This window comes from Propithecus coquereli, unplaced genomic scaffold (assembly GCF_000956105.1).
Source record: "Propithecus coquereli isolate 6110/MARCELLA unplaced genomic scaffold, Pcoq_1.0 Scaffold147, whole genome shotgun sequence".
Taxonomy (NCBI): domain Eukaryota; kingdom Metazoa; phylum Chordata; class Mammalia; order Primates; family Indriidae; genus Propithecus; species Propithecus coquereli.
Genome location: NW_012139080.1, coordinates 5,197,269 through 5,215,446, shown reverse-complemented (window position 1 = coordinate 5,215,446; position 18,178 = coordinate 5,197,269). Strand labels below are relative to the sequence as shown.

The 18,178-nt window shown below is 44.0% G+C and overlaps 1 protein-coding gene across 2 annotated transcripts in view; it reads right to left on the bottom strand.

Moving 5' to 3' along the window:
* NTRK2 (neurotrophic tyrosine kinase, receptor, type 2) overlaps nucleotides 1-18,178 on the bottom strand; it is a 353,532-nt gene that overhangs the window by 207,635 nt on the left and 127,719 nt on the right. The window contains exon 13 of one of the 2 annotated variants that reach the window (XM_012640057.1): nucleotides 15,827-16,320. The exons of the other annotated variant lie outside the window; for it this stretch is intronic. Coding sequence (XP_012495511.1) covers nucleotides 16,283-16,320 — 38 coding nt within the window. The 3' untranslated portion in view covers nucleotides 15,827-16,282. Of the gene's footprint in view, nucleotides 1-15,826; nucleotides 16,321-18,178 lie in introns of those variants that run through there. 2 annotated transcript variants of the gene reach the window in all.

Below are 18,178 nucleotides of genomic sequence, written 5' to 3'. Positions count from 1 at the left end.
TATGTGGGCCACTAAAGTGGATGCCAATGCATTAACATTCTTTCAGGATTTTTAAGACAAGTCTAAAATAGGAGCTTCCTTTAAAGTTTGGCATCATTGTTCACCCTGAACACAGGACATAATGTAAAAGGACTTTGCCATAGCCCCTTCTGATGCTTGGAACAAAGCGAGTACTTGTGATAGGCTTCAGATCTAATCACTTGTTTACTCATTCAACAAACACTGAACTTCTTCTAAGTGCTCTTATGACTAAGAGCCACGTGAGATGTTTCTTTCACCTTGATGTCCAGAGATTTAAGTTGTTATTACATAAATTGATAAGTGGTAGGAATAGCTATAGACAATAACTATATTGTGAATCTACTATGTACCAGATACATACATTCTTAACTTATCCTCACAGCCTATGCAGTAGAATTAGAATCCTTATTTTACAGAAAAGAAAACTGAGACTTAGAGAGATTAAGAAATAGGTCCACAGCATGGACCAAACAGGGACTGGAACTCAGATGTGCTTGGCACCTACACCAGGTTCGTTCCACAGTGCTGGCAACCTCTCAGCTAAGCTCTGTTCTCAGTGCAGTGGGTTGAATAGTGGCCTGCAAAAAGGTTATGTCCAACCCGAACCTCTGGAACCTGTGGGTGATCTTATTTGGAAAAAAAAGGGTCTTTGCTAATGTAATTAAGGATCTTGGGATAAAATCACCCTGGCTTTAGGATGGGAAATCTAATGACAATTTCACAAGAGGAGGAGAGGACACAGAGACACGAGGAGAAGCTGGGATGAAGATAGAGGCAGAGATTGCAGTGACACATCTACCAGCCAAAGAATGCCCAGAATCGCCAGCAGCCACAAGCTGAGAGACCCTCAGACCCTCCAGGAGGAATCGGCCCTGCCAACACCTCAGTTGCAGACTTCTGGACTCCACAGCTATGACAGAATAAATTTCTGTTGTTTCGAACCATCGAGTTTGTAGTAGGTTGTCGTGGCAGCCCTAGGTAACTACTACATGAAGATATTCCTGGTCCACATAGTAAAGAAGTTCCCCAGAAAACTCTGCTTGTGCTGTTCCTGAGGAAGAGTCAGCTTCATTCACGACCCTAAAAATCTACTGATCTTCCTTACTTCAGAAGTTCCCTATTTCTCATCAAGCCTTTCGGCCTGAGGCCCCACAGAGCTTTACTCACATTCTCACATCTCAACCGAAGTAAACTCAGCTGAGAATCACATTCTTCACGTGCTGCTATGAAAGCGCAGTGAGTACCTCTGACGGGCATGGCATGTGGTCCCGGGCTTTGGAGCATTTGCTTAATGTGGTAACAGAGGACCCAGGCTCTTCTCACCAGATGAAAAATACAGCACGATACTAACGTGGGAGTATAGGAAAGAAGGCGTCATTCTGCGTGGGGAATTCTGTGGCAGCTGCTAGGAGGAGGGTGGGAACCGAGTAGAGCCTTGAAAGGTGAATAAACATCCTGACACATTCTGATAATCACTGTTATGGTCATTGCCACCATTTACTGAGCACCTACAGCACGTCCCCTGCTGCCTGAACGACCTGTCAGGCATTTTCCTATTTTAACTCTCCCAGTCACCCCACAAAGTAGATATTTGCCACCCTTGTTTTCCTGAGGAGGAATCTGAGACTTGGAGAGTTAGTACTACGTCCAAGGTTACCCGATCAGTCAGTGCCAGGACTCTGAGAGATGAATGTTTGGGGTGATGGAAAGAAGAGGGTCAGATTGGGTGGAGTGGGTGGCCTGGGAAAGGGGGCCAGAGGTGGTGGGTGGGGAAGCGTGGCTGGAGCAAAAACATCCTGAACTTGGGATACTCTTTGGAGGAGCTTGGACTTGATCTACTTATCTGTGCCAGTTGCCGAAGGTGTGTGAGCAGTTCATTTGCGTTTTGGGAAGATAAGGTGAGACTCGGTGGGTGGAGGCCAGCCCACCCCCCTCAACTATGGAGGGCCTGGAGGAAGGCAGAGTCAGCGTGGGTGCAAAAAATGGGACGGGAGGACCTGGCTTGATTTGGGGACTGCACTCGAGAGGTGACAGGGAGGCAGCTGTCCCTAGCCAACCCAGAGAGCTGAGGATGAGCAAGCTGTTAACTGCAGCAGAGGGCACAGGGCAAGCGCTGTCTGGACAGATGTAATGAATTTTGTTAAAAAAAAAAATCTGATCTTATTGCCTCTGGGACCTGCAGAGTCCAGAGATGTCTGGTTGGCAGATGGTGCTGTGGCTTCTGCCTGTTCTCCGCACCCCTGATGGATTTCCTTCAAGGGAAATTGGTGGGATTTTGGAGGGTATATCTTTAAATTAAATACATGCAGAGTTTAAATTTCTCCAGAGGAAGGAGCATCCATACCGTGGTACTATGATATAAGGTGCAGAAGCCACAGGCCTATTTCCCCGCAAGCCTACCTCCGCAGCAGCAGGGCAGGTGTGTCTCACAGGCCCAGGCCTCGGCACTGGGGCAAAGGGCACCCAGAAGCACTGCCTGCCTCTCAGATGTGAAACTGCCAGACTCAGCGAGAACAACCTAGACATGGGAGCCGCCTCAGGCTTTCTAGGGGCCCATTCGATGCTGTCTAGAGTGATGCCGGCCCAGAGCCCCTTACTAGTTCCTGCTGGGCTGCCTCTGCCTCCTCCGAGTGGCCATGCCATCCTCTCTCCATGCAGTCCTGGAGGAAAAGAAGAGCTAGTAGCCTGGGGTCTGCATACCAAGCTTTAGGGTCTAAGATTACCTGAATTCTGCACTTTGATCTTAGTAAGAAGCAGGTGGAAAGAGTGTCCACAAGCACTGGACACGGGGTCAAAAGAGAAGGGTTTGGGCCAGGCACGGTGGCTCACGCCTATAATCCTAGCACTCTGGGAACCCGAGGCGGGCGGATTGTTTGAGCTCAGGAGTTCGAGACCAGCCTGAGCAAGAGCGAGACCCCGTCTCTACTAAAAATAGAAAGAAATTAATTGGACAACTAAAAATATATAGAAAAAATTAGCTGGGCATGGTGGCGCATGCCTGTAGTCCCAGCTACTCGGGAGGCTGAGGCAGTAGGATTGCTTGAGCCCAGGAGTTTGAGGTTGCTGTGAGCTAGGAGACGCCACGGCACTCTAGCCCGGGCAACACCGGGAGACTCTGTCTCAAAAAAAAAAAAAAAAAAAAAGAGCAGGGTTTGAATTCTGGCTCAGCCTGTGGACTTGGGAAAGTCACAGATCTTTGGTGGTGGGCTGTGCGGTGATAGGTGGGGGGCTCAGAACCACTGTAAGTGCCAGTGTGTTCCCTGAAAGTGGTAGCAGCGGCACTCGTGTCCCTTTTCTGGAGGCGTGCCCTTGAGCCATCGGAGTACACTTTTGCCTGTTGCAACCCTCAGCCGATGGCTGGCAGGTGCACGCAAGTGAGAGCCCAGCTCCCTAATCTCAGGGTGGAACAACTCTGAGAGGCACCTTAAAGGATCAGGCCAGAGCCACCTCCCAAAGCTTGTCTCAAATCGTACTCCTGTCCGGCTCCCCCTGTCTGTCCTGATTCCCCCATTCCTCTCCCGGTCACACCCTTAATAAATCACTTGCACGTGAATCCTCATCTCAGTGCCTGCTTCCGGGGAGCCTGACTCAAGACAAGTATCTACTCAAGGCCATTGCAAAGGAACCTTGTCTGAAAGCTACGGGCAGGATGTCCAGCAGGAGAGTCACAAAAGGCAAAATTTGGCGTAAAGACATGTTATGCTTGGCTCACACAGGGGCTTTAAAAAATGTGAAGGGCCTTGCCAACATTTCAAAACTGGGAAATTTCACACAAAAACCCAGATCTCCCCTTGTCTTAAAAAATCAGAAGATTTGGCTACCCTGAACCTGCATTCCTACATGGCAACAGGGTTGGGGGCTGGGGACAGCTCTGCCCTGTGCATGGGGGCATTCCCCACCTCCCCCAGGCATGTGACTGTCCGATCTCTGCAGTCATTTGAGTCAGCAACCTACGGTCCAGCACTTAGTACGGAATAAAGTTTGTCGAATCTGAACAAGGCATCATTTTTCTTGAAAACAATTCCACTCCAGGGCTGCTGGGAACAGGGGTGAATAATTGTGTAAGAGGACGCATTGCTCTGTTGCACTCCAGCTCTTTCCTCATGCCTGGCAAGGTATTGATGTACACTTCCATAAACACTCTGCTGAAAGAATATGAATCAATAACGAGAGCTGCCATGATAGGAAATCTGTTTGATGGGGAACATAAAATGAAATGAAATAAAATCACTTGTGGTTTTAGTATGTAGGCAAGAAAAACAAAAACAGGTCTTAGTTTCAGATGTTGTTTTATGTTGCCATAAATAAAAGGATGGCTACAGCTCAAAAATGACATTTTAAGCATTTCAAAATGTTGATTTGCCCAGTCTATGTACTTTTTTTTTTTTTTTTTTAAAGAATGAGTATAGTTGAGACCCTTTTAACCAATGCAACTGGTAGTAGGCCATTTAGGGAAGCAGAGGTACCCTTGAGCACTCAACCTGGCTGTTCAGCCCAGAGTGTTTGGGGTGCTGTGCAGGTTGGTCATTATGTCCTACCAAGAGATGGTGAGCAGTGGTTAACAAGTACATCTGTTAAGTGGGGCTCAGATAAGACAGTGCCTATTGTTTGAGAGCCTCGAGAATGCACCTCAAAAAACTTCAACAGGGAATGTAATTGACCAGGGGCATCAGATGCTGTGTTCTGAAATCCAAGTGCTCATTTGCAAAGGCTGAGCTCCCCGTGTCCTGCCCCAGGGCCAATGACTGAGAGTGATAGGAATACAACAGCAGACCCATCCTGAGGAACGCTTCTGATGGCCAAATTTGACTCAAAGACTCCCCAGCAGCCTTGCCAAGACTTCCTTGGAGTGAATGGCAGTCTCGGCTGCTTGATCTAACCCTCCCTCCCTCTCTCGTTCACTCAAGGTCCTACTTACACTTCATTCTGATGCTCCTGCAGCCTTTTAGACACCCCATTTTCTCTCACCCAAGGGTTTCTCTGGATAAAAATACCTGAAACTTCAATCCCATCTTGGTGTCTGCTTCTGAGAGATACATTATGCATTTGAAAATTCCCACTGCCTGTATTCAGCAAAACCTGTCTACTCTACCCAATAAATGAGGCCCCCAACTTTGGTGCAGTTACACGAATCCAAAGAAAAAAGCACTCACAAAGAACGTGTAAGATGACTGGGCTTTGAGGAGTTGAGTATGAAGTCAAGAAAAAAGAAAAAGAAGGGGCAGGAGAAAGGGAGAAGAAGAAGGAGACAACTTCTCAGTGGTTCCTCCATTTGGACAATGCTCTATTAAGAACATGGGCATGGAGATCCTTGGAAGGACAACCTATTTACACCACTAGGAAACATTCTCTGGGGCTTTCTGCATTACAAGTCTTGCTCCAGAATCCCAACTGTCAAATTGCCATGTGGGGATGGGATTGATTGCCCCTTCGGGGGCTGCTGGCCAAGAAGTCCTTTGTGGTCACAAGAACAACCACAGCGTATCACTCTCTATATCCAAAGCCTCAACATTTCCAGATTTTTACTTTGTTGAAAGGCAGAAAAAAGGAAGCACACTGCCTGCGTGAAATATGTAACATGTACCTCATAACCAAGAAAGAACTCAATAATTCACACACATTCTCTCTCTCTCTCTCTCTCTCTCTCTCTCTCTCCTCTCATTCTCACTCTGTTAAGAGGGTTAACATTACAAGGAAACTTTCAGGCTGGTTATTTCATAATTCACAGCAAAATAGAAAAAGGAGACAAAATCAGCAGCATCGTTTATAAACCCTGGAAAATGGAAGTTTCCAAGCTGTCATAAATAAGGATGGGAGCATTTGCCAAGTCAGAAATTTTGCCAAATTTGAAATCCACTCAATCCTTACATCTTGGAGCTCAGAACGGAACACCAACCTTTTGGGATTTGTAATCATTTCTTCTCAGCAAAATTTCTTGCTATTTATAATGAAGTAAAAACAAAACACAGAAAATACAACATGGAAAGTTTTTTAAAAGGAGCTAGGAGTGTTACAGCACAGTGAGCACTGGGGAGGTGATAATGAGATAAAAGGTATTTGTGCTGGGATTAAATTCCCATTTAATCAAACAGGGCTGCAAGTATGAAATACTCCTATTCCATGGATGTGTGTGTGTGTGTGTGTGTGTGTGCGTGTGTGAAAATTATGTGTTGGTTCCTTGTTAGAGCTTCTCTCTCTCTCTCTCTCTCACACACACACACACACACACACACACACACACAATCTCTTTCCTAAGCACATTCCATCCAACGAATTTAAAATTTTTAATGTGTAAAAACTAAAGAAAAGCCAAAGCATATTATTTATGGTGTTTGCGTTGGGTAGAAAGAGAACTAGAGGAAAAAGGGAGGAAATGATTTAAAAAAAATAAAAGGGAAAGAAAAAAGAAAATAGGTAACAAGGGCAGGGATACTCTTGTTTACACCATGTCAAGAAGAAGTGCAGTCACCAAAATGAAGAGCAGCCATCTGTCTAATGGCAGCTCAGAACTTGCTGCCATGGAGACACCAAGGGGCAAAGGACAGTCACTGGCCTCAGAGAAGCAGAGCCAGAAGCAGGGATTTTATAGGCAGATGAATCTGGTTTGTGTGCCCATGGACAAGTTACTTAACTTCCTAAGCCGTTGTTCTCTCATGTGTAAATCAGAGGCAGCAATAGTGCCAGCACAGCCCATGAGGCCAAAGATGGCATCTGCTTGGTTTACTGAGAAACCACCCAGTGCCTACCTGCCAGACATGTGCAGTTGACCCTTAAACAACATGGGTTTCAGCTGCATGGGTTCACTTAGGTGCAGATTTTTTTCAACAAATATATTGGAAAAATTTTTGGAGATTTGCAATAACTTGAAAAAACTCACAGATGAACCCTGTAGCCTAGAAAAGATTGAAAAATTAAGAAAAAGTAAGGTATGTCATGAATGCATAAAATAGATGTAGATACTAGTCTATGTGTTAATCAACTGTTTATGTTATTGGTAAGGCTTCTAGTCAACAGGAGGCTATTAGTAGTTAAGTTTGGGGAAGTCAAAAGTTATATTCTGATTTTCAACTATGCGACGGGGTGGTGGAGGGTTTGTGTCACTAACCCCAACATTATTCAACGGTCAACTGTAATTGATACTTAATAAATATTTACCAGGTTTTGAATAGATGTGATATAAGATAAATGAGACAATACATTAAAGAATCCAATACATGTCTCAGCTGGTATCCTGTCAAGGAAAAGAACTCACCCAAGATGGTTTAAATGCAGAGATGTATTGTAGGGACTACACACAGAGAGATGTGGGCGGGTTAAAGGGACAAACAGGAAATGATGATGCACTCAGGGATTGACAGCAGCGGGAAGCCCTTACCATCTCCAGGGATGGAGGAACAAGTGAGGAAAACTGCGTTACTGGGGCCTAGTGAGAGCTGGAGCCACAGAGGAGGCGCCACTCGCAAGACCGCAGATGGGGGCTGAGCCCTGTGAGGCTGGCACCTCCCCGGGCAGCAACAGCAGATATGTCCTGAGCACCTCCTCTGGGGACACCTGCCCGTGTGCCCCACTGGCCAGACACCGGCACAGAATTCAACATGGCAGTCAATTCAACAGTGCTGAGGAAAGGGTGACGGCAAGGTAGTCAACCTCCTGAAGATTCAGGAGCCCAAATTAAGTGCCAAGAGGAAAATCTGCCCAGAGAATAATCTCGGAAAAGCCTGAAGCACCCTCAGTGGCTGCGTCCCAGTTCATGTAAAAACCTAGAACTCCTCACAGAAGGTAAAACAGTCATGGCGACCCGTCCTGACTCAAGGGGCTTTAGGTGAAATCGTATGAATTTACCTGAGGCTGATTTATAATCCTCAAAGCAAACAGCCGTGGCCTACATTTTTATTTAGTAATTCAGCAAGACTGATTACAACATGATGAGAATTATTAAAGAGAGATATAAGGGTGGCACATTAACACAAAAGAGGTTTCTCCTTTCCTCCTTGGCAAGAGAACAAAAATTGTAAAGGAGAGAGAAAAAGAGAATTTACTGTTCACTAATTTATGGTCAGGCAGAGATTTTAATTCAGTAAACACAGGCTCTGGGAGCCTGTAGCCTGCGAGATGGGACTTGACCAAATGGCTGGAAAATTAGCATGTGCCCTTGGCAGTCTCTTTCCATCGCTGGGCTGCCAGGCGGGACATTCGAGGACAGGAGCATCGACGTGACCGAGCTGCTCTGATGCTGCTCTGCCTCTGGGTGTTTGAAAGGCAAGGCACAGCTCAGGCATTTTCTGCCACCTCGTTCTGATGTCTGGATCCCATTCGTGGAGGTGGCAGGATGTGTCCTTAAACACCCCTTCCCACCATGCCTCCTCCACCCCCACCAAGGTGGTTTCCCTCAAAATCACTCGTCGGAAAGCAGGGACTACTCCAAAGGAATGAGAAGTACTAAAGTTCAAGAGTGGAGGAAATTCACATGAGGACAATTGAAAACAACAAAGCTATGTTCAGTTACCATGGACAAAGCAAACATGCTCTGGGTTTTCGTGAGCTAATTAGCACTGAATACACACTTGATGCAACTTCTCTGTTTCATAAGGTAAAATTTAAAAAGCATGTTTCAATTTCACTGCCATGCTGCATACTTGCAGGTCAAGATCTGCAAGGGATTTGTTAGTGGCACAAATACCTGAGAGCCTACTGGGACCAGGGGGCGCCACCCCAGTGACCTAAGTCAACCTTCCAATTCTACTTGGCCACAACAATAATCTCTGCTAAACTGCCAGTGTTGGTAGGAGTGACCACTGGGCACTTGCACAACCCCACGAGTGACTGCCTCCTTACCTGTTGTGCCCTAGACACCTGGCTGGCCTCACCTTGGTTCCTGCCTGGCTCAAGGGTCACACCAGCAAGTTGCTAAGAGCACCTGCTCTAGAGCCAGCCTGCCTGAACTCAAGTCCTGGTGTCAGCTTGTTAGCTAGATAACCTGAGACAAGTCCCTGAGGGGCTCTGATCCTCAGTTTCCTAATCTTTAAAATATAGGCAATATTAGTGTTGGCCTCTGAAGGTTGCTGGTAGGATCATAAAGCATTTAAATGAGAAATCAAGCACAGAGTGAGAAATTAATGCCCGTTAACTATTACGATCTCTTAGATCACGTGGTAGATCTCACTTTAAAATATGTTAGAAAAGATGGAAGCACCAGTAAAAGGATCTTAAATTAAGTGCTGGTAAAAAGTCAATGCCACTTATTTAACAATAAGAAGAAAAGCCCAAATTACAAAGTATCAAGAAAATGAAATTTTATTACTTCAAACATGAAGTAGTTCCAACTAGGCCAAGCACGAGTGGCCTACTAGAGCTATTACTAGAAACTACCTCAGGAAGTGGAGAAGAACAATCTAGTTCACTGTAGCTCATCGCCTGTAAACATGTATTTGTGAAGCTTGAGGGAACTTGAAACACTCTTTTCTTTCAAACAATCTTTTGGCCAATTTGTTACTTATATGCCTAGCCAAAGATTTTTAAGTAGAGAATTCAAAAATTGAAGTTACTATAAGACCCTGTTCAAATGATCAAAAATTCTGAATTAATAAAGGGAGAACAAAAGAGGCCAACCATATTCAGTATAAGACGTTCAATGCTACTTCTTCAAGAATCCTCAAATTACAGAGCATCATTCAAACTCTAACTAAACTACTACAGTACAGGCCAAACAAATCGGATCCTTTATTTTCTCAAAATCAAATCTGAAATAGAATCAACGTGCAAGAATTGCCCAGGTAGAGAGAAGGATCCAGGGGCAGAATTGCAGTGACTCCTGAGGAAGTTCCAAAGTGGCAGTCACAGCGTGGGCCACATCCAGGATGGCCCAGTGGATGACGTTTCCTTGTATTTGATCTCCATGATTTACACCCGCACTATCCGCATGTGACCAGAGGATGGTGTGTTTGTGATCTGCAGACATTTCCTGAGGCACACCCAAACCAGAGCTCCTTCAAAGTTTCATTACGGGCAACACCAGGCAAAGTGCCAAGTGCTTTACCTGGGCCATCTCATTTAACTCTCCTAGGAGCCCCGTGGGGTAGGTACTATTACTATTATTATCTCATTTTGTAAATGAGGAAATCTAGGAATGGAGTGGTGAAAGAACCTTCCCAAGGTCATATTGCTCGTGAGCATAGCCGGGATTCAGACTTGCATAGACTGGGACAAGTGCCTACCTCCTCAAATTATCACACAACACCCAAATGTGTCCTATGTTCAGCTGAGACATGTTCTCAGCTCAGCAAATTTAAAAGGAAGTTTAGAAAAAGCACAGGGCACCAACACTAAATATCAAACTTTTATAAGAGGGGCAGTGTAGTTGGCTTCATAAAACATTAGGTCACATTGGCTTAGTTTTTCCAATCCCTAAGTCTCCAATTTGGAGAAAACTCCCTTCAGAGTTAGATGGGACAGCAGGCTGGAGTGAATCAGACCTGGGGTCTACAAACCCTGCTTTTAGGTCCTGTCCTCAAAGGGAAAAATGAGGCAGGCTCAGTGTAACGGGCCTGAGGATGAGACAAAAAGCACATGAAGTGTGAACACCATGGTAACAGTGATGGTCCCACGGCATCTTCTCTCTCTATCTACCGTGTCCCTCTCTCTCTCTTTCTTCTAAGAAAGTTTAAGTCATTGTGTTTATTTGATCACAAAGTCACTTTGAATACAGGGACAGAGCACTGAGCGTACCCTCTTGCTGGGACCTGGGTCATTCCAAGTTTTTAAAATACCAAAGGGCTGTCCCACAGAATATAGGATTTAAAAAAAAAAAATACCATACACTTTTATTTAAGGGTTGCCTTTTAGCCAATGAAAATATTTCTGATGCAAGAATCAGTAAACAATAGATGTATAATTCATATTGATGGAAATTTTAAAGATCCTTTTTTGGAGATGATTTATTTCAGAACCTAACGGGGGTTTGGGACTCCCCCAAAACTCTCAGTGACGTTTCTCACACTCTTTCTTCTAACACCCTCTGTTTTGAACACCACCAATGGCACATGGGTGATGGTACATGCTGGAGGAAGGGAGTGAAGTGTACAGGATCTACACAGAAAGCAAGACACATGGAGATGAATTATAAAACTTTATTGGCTTGTTAAAAAATGAACGAGTTCAGCAAGTACATTTATGGTCTATCCACATTGTTAAAACAGCACTAAAAATAAAATTTAAAAAATGATTATCCATTATTTACAGGAAATGTGAAAAAATGACTTTAAAACCTGGAACATTATAAGGAAAAAAACAGGGTATGAGAATGATTCACAGGCTGCCTCTGGATTACAGCAAATGGATTTGAACATGAAATGGGTGAAACTCAAGGATTTGTCTTTCTTGGGAATCTGTTGCTACTTTGTATTTGTTTATACTCAATTTGTAAATGGACTATCTTAAAATAAAGGTGGTGAAAGATCTCTGTTCTTTTCTTTGCTTCTCGCACATTTTTTTTCCATGAAAACTAAGACTCCAGTCATAGTAAATGCTTTGGGAGGGTGGGGAGGAGGTGTTGGTTCAACATATTCTAGGTGCTCACCAACGACCATGCCAAGGCTACACTGCAACATTAGCCTGCATTAAACTTAGAGTGATCTCACTGTCAAAATCAGATGGCTGCTTCTTTGTCCCTGAAAATCAAAACAAGAAAATGGGCTGACCTCAGTGGAAAACTGCTTTCTGTGACAGCCTTCTTCATGTAACTTTCTGGGTTGGGAATTCTGTCAACCTAATTCAGTTTGGCAGTACCCCACAGCAAATTAAAGTCACGGTCTGTCCAGGAACGTCTTTAACCTTCCCAGGTGCCTTCAGATAAACCTGACATGGTTTGCAGGGACTACAGGCATGTGAACATAGCAGAACACACTAAGTTCTACACACTGTAGAATGGCTACTTCTGTAGTGTAGTGTACTAGTGTCCTTCGAGTCACATCTGTTGAGCTGCACAACCCCAGGGACATAGAGTAGACGTGACTGGCCCTGCCACATGGCTGGAGGCAGCAACCTGTGAGACCCTGTACTGTATGGAATCACTTTTCTTCAGTACAGCTCTCCCTCCATATCTAGAGTCTAGACAAAACAAGATGAAATGAACTTCTACTGCAGTGTGAAGGAATTAAATCAAAACCAAAGGAGGAGTTTTAGACAGCAAGAACCAAAGCAGGTGGAGGTGGAAATCACCCACCCTCCGATGGGATGAGGGAAGACTTAGTACAGGTCCTGTTTAGTATTTTCATTTCATTTTGCAATGGGGAAAAAAGTGTGTGTTGTAATTCTGCAAAGCTACCAGTAAAGCAAATAAAAATAAATTCTCAGTTTGTCATGGGGTCAATTTTGAATGCAAGAGAGAGACAGAGAAAATTTAGAGATTCTAAGAGAATAAAAAGAAAAGAAGAGGAGAGAGAAAGCAGGTGTCCCTCCAGCATGCTCACTCTCACACCTGGCATGAAACTGATTTCCTGCCTTGGGCTCCTTCCTCTATTTACTCCACGCACCACTGTCACCTCTGCTCTGTCCATGGAGACGCTTCAAGCCTCAGCCATTCTGGGTCTAATTCAGGATCACTTGAAGAGTGAGGAGCGAATGTAAACTCCTTCTGTGTTCTGTGCTGTGGGCGGGGCTGGAATTGTTCAGCTCTTCTCTTTGCTACCTATTTCTGGAAAGAAATCTCAGTGGGTCAGAAATGCAATCAGTCCCTGCTGGGAGACTGGGAGTAAAAACCCCTGAATCGATTCTCTCTAATGTATGTTGAGATTCATTTTTCCTGTTGAGAGAGGAACTTTCCTTAGCTTCAGACTGTTCTACTCCTGTCATTGTCACAGTTAGAGTCGATGTCTCCCGTGATGACAGGGGGTATTTCTTAGTCTATCTCAGCTGCCTGAGGGGGTCTCAGGGGGACCCCATTCAACAGTGGGTCAACAAGATAAAGGACCAGGACCGCATCTCCTGAAGATGACACACCTCTCTTCCATTTACCAGTGGCCACACCGGTAGGTTAGGTACACCCATGAAAATAGTATGTGCACTTTCCCACCTAAACTTGGCAGCACCCAAGTAGGCCAGAAGACTCAGATGCTGGTGAAAAGAAATTAGTGTCAGACAAAACGGGACGAAAGACTTACGAGGATGCCTTTGGCCACAGGGGAGTGAAACCAGTCAGGGAATGGTGGGGAGACACCGTTTTGGGAGAATTCCCAGCAAGGTGAGAGGACCCAGAGGCATCACCGGGTGGGAGTCACGGGGAACCGACATGCTGCAGATCACTAGGTTGCTAAACTCAATTTCGTAGCTTGTTGCAACAAAGCCCTCGATGGCGTTGTCAGGAAGAAAGAAAAGTGAATTTGTAAGGGAAAGACAGAAGGATATAATGAGAGAACAATGATCATGTTTTAAGACAAAAGCAACAAACTGGCAGCTCACAGACATGTTTTGTTGGCCTACAAAATGTTTTAAAATTAACCGAGCCAACTTTTTAACAATAGGGACATTTCACACAAAAATCCAGGTTTCATGTTTCTCTTAAAGAGTCAAAAGATTTGGAAACCTGGTCCCCCATTCTCGTGGGGCATGGTTGGCAGGGGCTGGAGACAGCTGCCCCTCTAGAGGTGTGGGTTTTGCCTCACCCAGACCGCTGCGTTTATTTAGGACACCTGCCTGGCACGGAGGTGCCAACTCCTTGTTGGAGGGCGACAGACTTGATTTCAGCAAAAATGCCGCCTCTCCTTTTCTAATTCGGCAAAAACACAATGCATGCCATCAGGAAGTTCTAAAAAAAAGCACGTTTCTTATGGGGGACATAAAAAGTAAAGGACGAGAGGGGATGGGCTACAGTACAGAAAAGAGAAACTGTGTTTCTGATTGTGGTCTTTAAGGATTAGAAAAAAAGAAAAGCAAAGAACATAAGAACCATGTGAAACAATTTTCTAATAGCCTGGTCTTTTCATCGTTCCCTAGGAGATGTCAACTGATCTTTGATATATTAAATGGCCTTATCTGTCCACTTCTTTCCATTTTAAAATAAAAACCTACTCTGCAATCCTTCTAGCTGTTGAATACAAATATTCTCCTTTTTTTCCCTTTTGGGTCTGTGAAGCTTATAAAATAGTTCTTAAACAATCCATCGCCTTTTTATGGCTCCATGGAATAACATAAAAGCTTAAAAAATTTTTGTAGCAAATGGCCAATATTTAAGAACCGTTGCCATACTAAACCCCTGCCTGGCTCACAGTTTGAATTTCATTTTTCTTTTAGAGGTCAGGATTTCTGCCATTAGCTGGCCTCTTTGTAAATCAACATCTTTGGGAAAGATCGAAATCTAAGTAGTGACAGGAACTGTCATTTAGCAGCAAACAAGAAAATTGGGAATTCGGAGAATATTGGGACCTCCTCAGACCAAGGGCCAGTTGCCCTTACACTCAAATGGAGCTGGAATGACAATTTTTTGAGAACTAGCAGCATGTTGATGCTTTGGAGAAACTGCCCCTCTTTAAGGCATGGGTATGGAGTAGCCAAGTTAAATGCTGTAATCCACAGGACTCTGTGAAGGTCTGCATCGAGCAACGACATATTTAGCGGCTAATGTAAAAGATACAGTATAAAATATTCATTGTGGATATTCTTTTTTTATCAAGTGGTGCCTAAATGGATCCTGGTTTATTAAGATTAATGCCTTGGTTTACACAGGATTCAAAACAATGTTTCAAAAGATACTGGACTAGTCAAAAATCTATAAATCCTTAAAGCTAAACTGCAGAACTTGAGCAACTATTCCCCACCCTGGAAAAAAAACAATTTTTAAAAATGTCAATAAGTTTCCAATGGAGTACACGTGCATGTCTAACAGTCAGAGCTGACTGTGTTTTCAAATGAAATGTTCCATACATTTTCAGTATGGCCTGGCTCTGGAGTCCCCATAATAAGGAGGGAGTGAGGTGGGCTGGGGTGGGGGCAGCAAACCTCTCTTCAGGACGAGGATACTGCCTGGCGCAGACTGAGCAGAGCACGCTAAGGTCACTGTGACGGTAAAGTGAATGAAACAGGCATTCAGGGGCAGACTCGGGGGGATGCAGAAATTGTAGCTCTAAGGCTGCCCTCTCAGCGATGCAGAAGGACACTATAAAGCGCATATTCATTATCGACCTGCCACCTCTTTGCTACTGGGGTCGGGACAAGCTTTCCTACCCATGAAAACCCAGCAGTAGGGCGGTATGTTGCAAGGGGACTATCCTCCTTAGAACCTCCTCTCCTGCTCACAGCGGGCCAGCCATTCTGCTCCCAGGCCTTTCAGAGTAGAAAAGCTGCAATTCTGTAATGCAAACAGCGTGAGATGCTGCGGCCTTCTCACTCGGCAGACTTCTAAAAAGCAGGTGGAGCACAGAGGGCAAATAAAAAGGGGCAAGGTTGTAATTTCACCATATGCATACATTTTACTCTTTTCGTTATTCTGAAACTGACTATGACTAACTTCAATCTACGGCCCCACCAAACAGCTGCCGCTGTCACCGCCGCTTCTTTGCCAGCTGACGAGCTTAAGGCAATCACCGGCATTGCATGATTCGGAGACCTAAGCTGAAAGTTTGGCTTTTATTGCCAGCGAAGGAAAAATCCTTTTGATGACCCCACTAAGTCCCCCAAGCGAAGACGTATATGCCCTTAACTCTTTTAGTCATGGTGTTGTAAATGGAAAGTCAAACTCTCTGTATTCAGTACTGATTAGAGAACAGAAAATGATACTAAAATATGTGTTAAATGTAGATTAGACTGTTTAGTGTGCACTTATACCTGCCCTCGACTTTAGATTTTTTTTTTTTAACTTTGCAGTTCACCTTTTAATAAACAGACGCAATTAAAATCAACACATTTCCAGTATGGTCAAACAGCACACTTTTCAGAAGAGAAGCACAATCCAACGGAATTTCATTTCAACTTTATATTTGAATTACTGTACGAACAGAAGAGAAGCATTAACGTAAGATGTTTTCTTGAGGTGCTGCTTAGCTGCCTGAGCGCTGCCTCTGCATTGGTGCTCCCCAGTCACAGCGCATAGTACATGCAGGCTTCTTAACGGGCGGAATCCTCCTCCAAACACCACCCGCATCTACCAGAAAACCCCAAAGCAGCAGCACTTCCCGGGATAAGCCAACAGCAGTCCCAAGAGTCCAGCTAACAGGGCAGCATCAACCAACAAGCACCACAGCCCCTTTCTCTGTCTTTTCCTTTATTTCAGTTACCCATCCAGTGGGATCTTATGAAACAAAACAAAACCTAAAAGAAACACAAAATAAAACATAAGTCATGCTCAAAAGAAAAATCAATGGATATTAACATACAAGTACAATCACTTTTAAATGAACATAATAAATAAACATCAAAAATAAGACACAACACGGAATATGCTTGAAAACACAAAGCGATATATAATAACAGAACATAAGTTGGGAGAAAATGTGCCTCTCCTTCTTGAGCAACTTAGTTTTAAACTTCAAACTGATTTGACATGGTACATGAAACACGGGAAAGAAGTGCAAAGGATTTCTGCAGACAGCTCCACCCACAACTATATCAGAAGTTAGCAGCTTAATTTAAGGAGGAAAAATATGCGTGTGACACAGATGATCCCTGAAGAATTTTTATCTATTTGCCTTCATTGGGGGAAAATGAGATTCAACAACAAATATCTACCCAAATCCCAATTCTCTTTCCCCACCTAATTTTACCAAATTATTTCTAAAATAACTGATTATTTACTCAGCAATTAGACCAGACAACTGGCTAACTTAACTGGTGAAATACTAGACAATGCAAGTATTTAGATTCTTTTTCAGGAATCCTAATACTAAACAATAAGTTGCCTAAATTTAAGTAAGTACCATAGCCTATATGAGACACATATTTAGATGTACAACTATATAATATATATAGCATAAGACATGTATATTATACATCATAAATGTATACATAGAAGAATACAGTATATGCATATATTACATATAGTATATAAATCATATAATATATAATGCCTAATATTAAGCAAATCTGCAAACATTTATTGCACATTGACCAAACAGTAGACATGGTGGTAGATGATACAAAAACAAAGAAAATGGAATCCCTTGACCTCAAACACTTCCTTGCCCCACAGATAAAGATGAGCAAATATTTTGCTCAGTAAGTAACAGCTAATCTACTTTGTGCCAGGCTCTCTTCTAAACACCGTGCCCAAACCAGCCTTTTACATTTCCCAACAACCCGTGAGATAGGGTCTGTTACTGTGCTCTCCTTACTGGTGAGGACACAGAGTTTCAGAGAGTTAAGCAGCTTGCCCGAGGCCTGACAGCTAGTGGGTGGTAGAGCCCAGTTCCAGCCAGGACGTCTGATTCCATAGCCACCCTGCCGTATCGAAGTGCCAGAAGGAGACAATGAACAGAAGACAAGCTCTCTCCAAATATGCCTATGAAAACCCAGTGGCATGGGGAAGATTCTGGTACATGTAATTCTGTATGTACTTTGCATGAATCTTTATTAAATTCCGAAGTGACAAAATAGATGCCGTCATAATAGAAACCCCAAAGAAATGTTCAAGTTCAGCTTTGGAAGGCACCGCTAAACCCAACCCTGCAGACTCCCCATCTTCCTCCACCTGCTGTCTGGTCTGCCAACTGCTGGTGTCATCTGCCTCCGGAGCTGTAACTTCACCACCAATCTGTAGCATCACTCACCACAACACTAAGAGGCTACGGAGCTTAATTTCCATGTTTCTCTCTCCTGCCCTTCCAGGTCTCAGGAAAAGAACTCGGCACAGACACCAAACATCATTTATGGATGTAATCACCCACAACGCCCTGAGAATTTAGGAAGCACTCAGTGGCGCCGATTAATTCTCCTTCATATCTTTCTCCAGTCTCTTTCTAAATGTTTCGCCTCCAGGAAAACACGGCCAAGCTAGTGTAAGAGTGGACTATGGCCTGTAGGACGAACATGCCAAATTAACAAACCAAATTCCTCAAGTTTTAAGAGGGTGGAGCTCAAATTCCTTCCCACTGAAACAATAGCATTAATGCAAGGATGTCAAGTTTGTCAATAAAAACTGGAGAAACTGGTGTCACAAATAGAAGACATCACC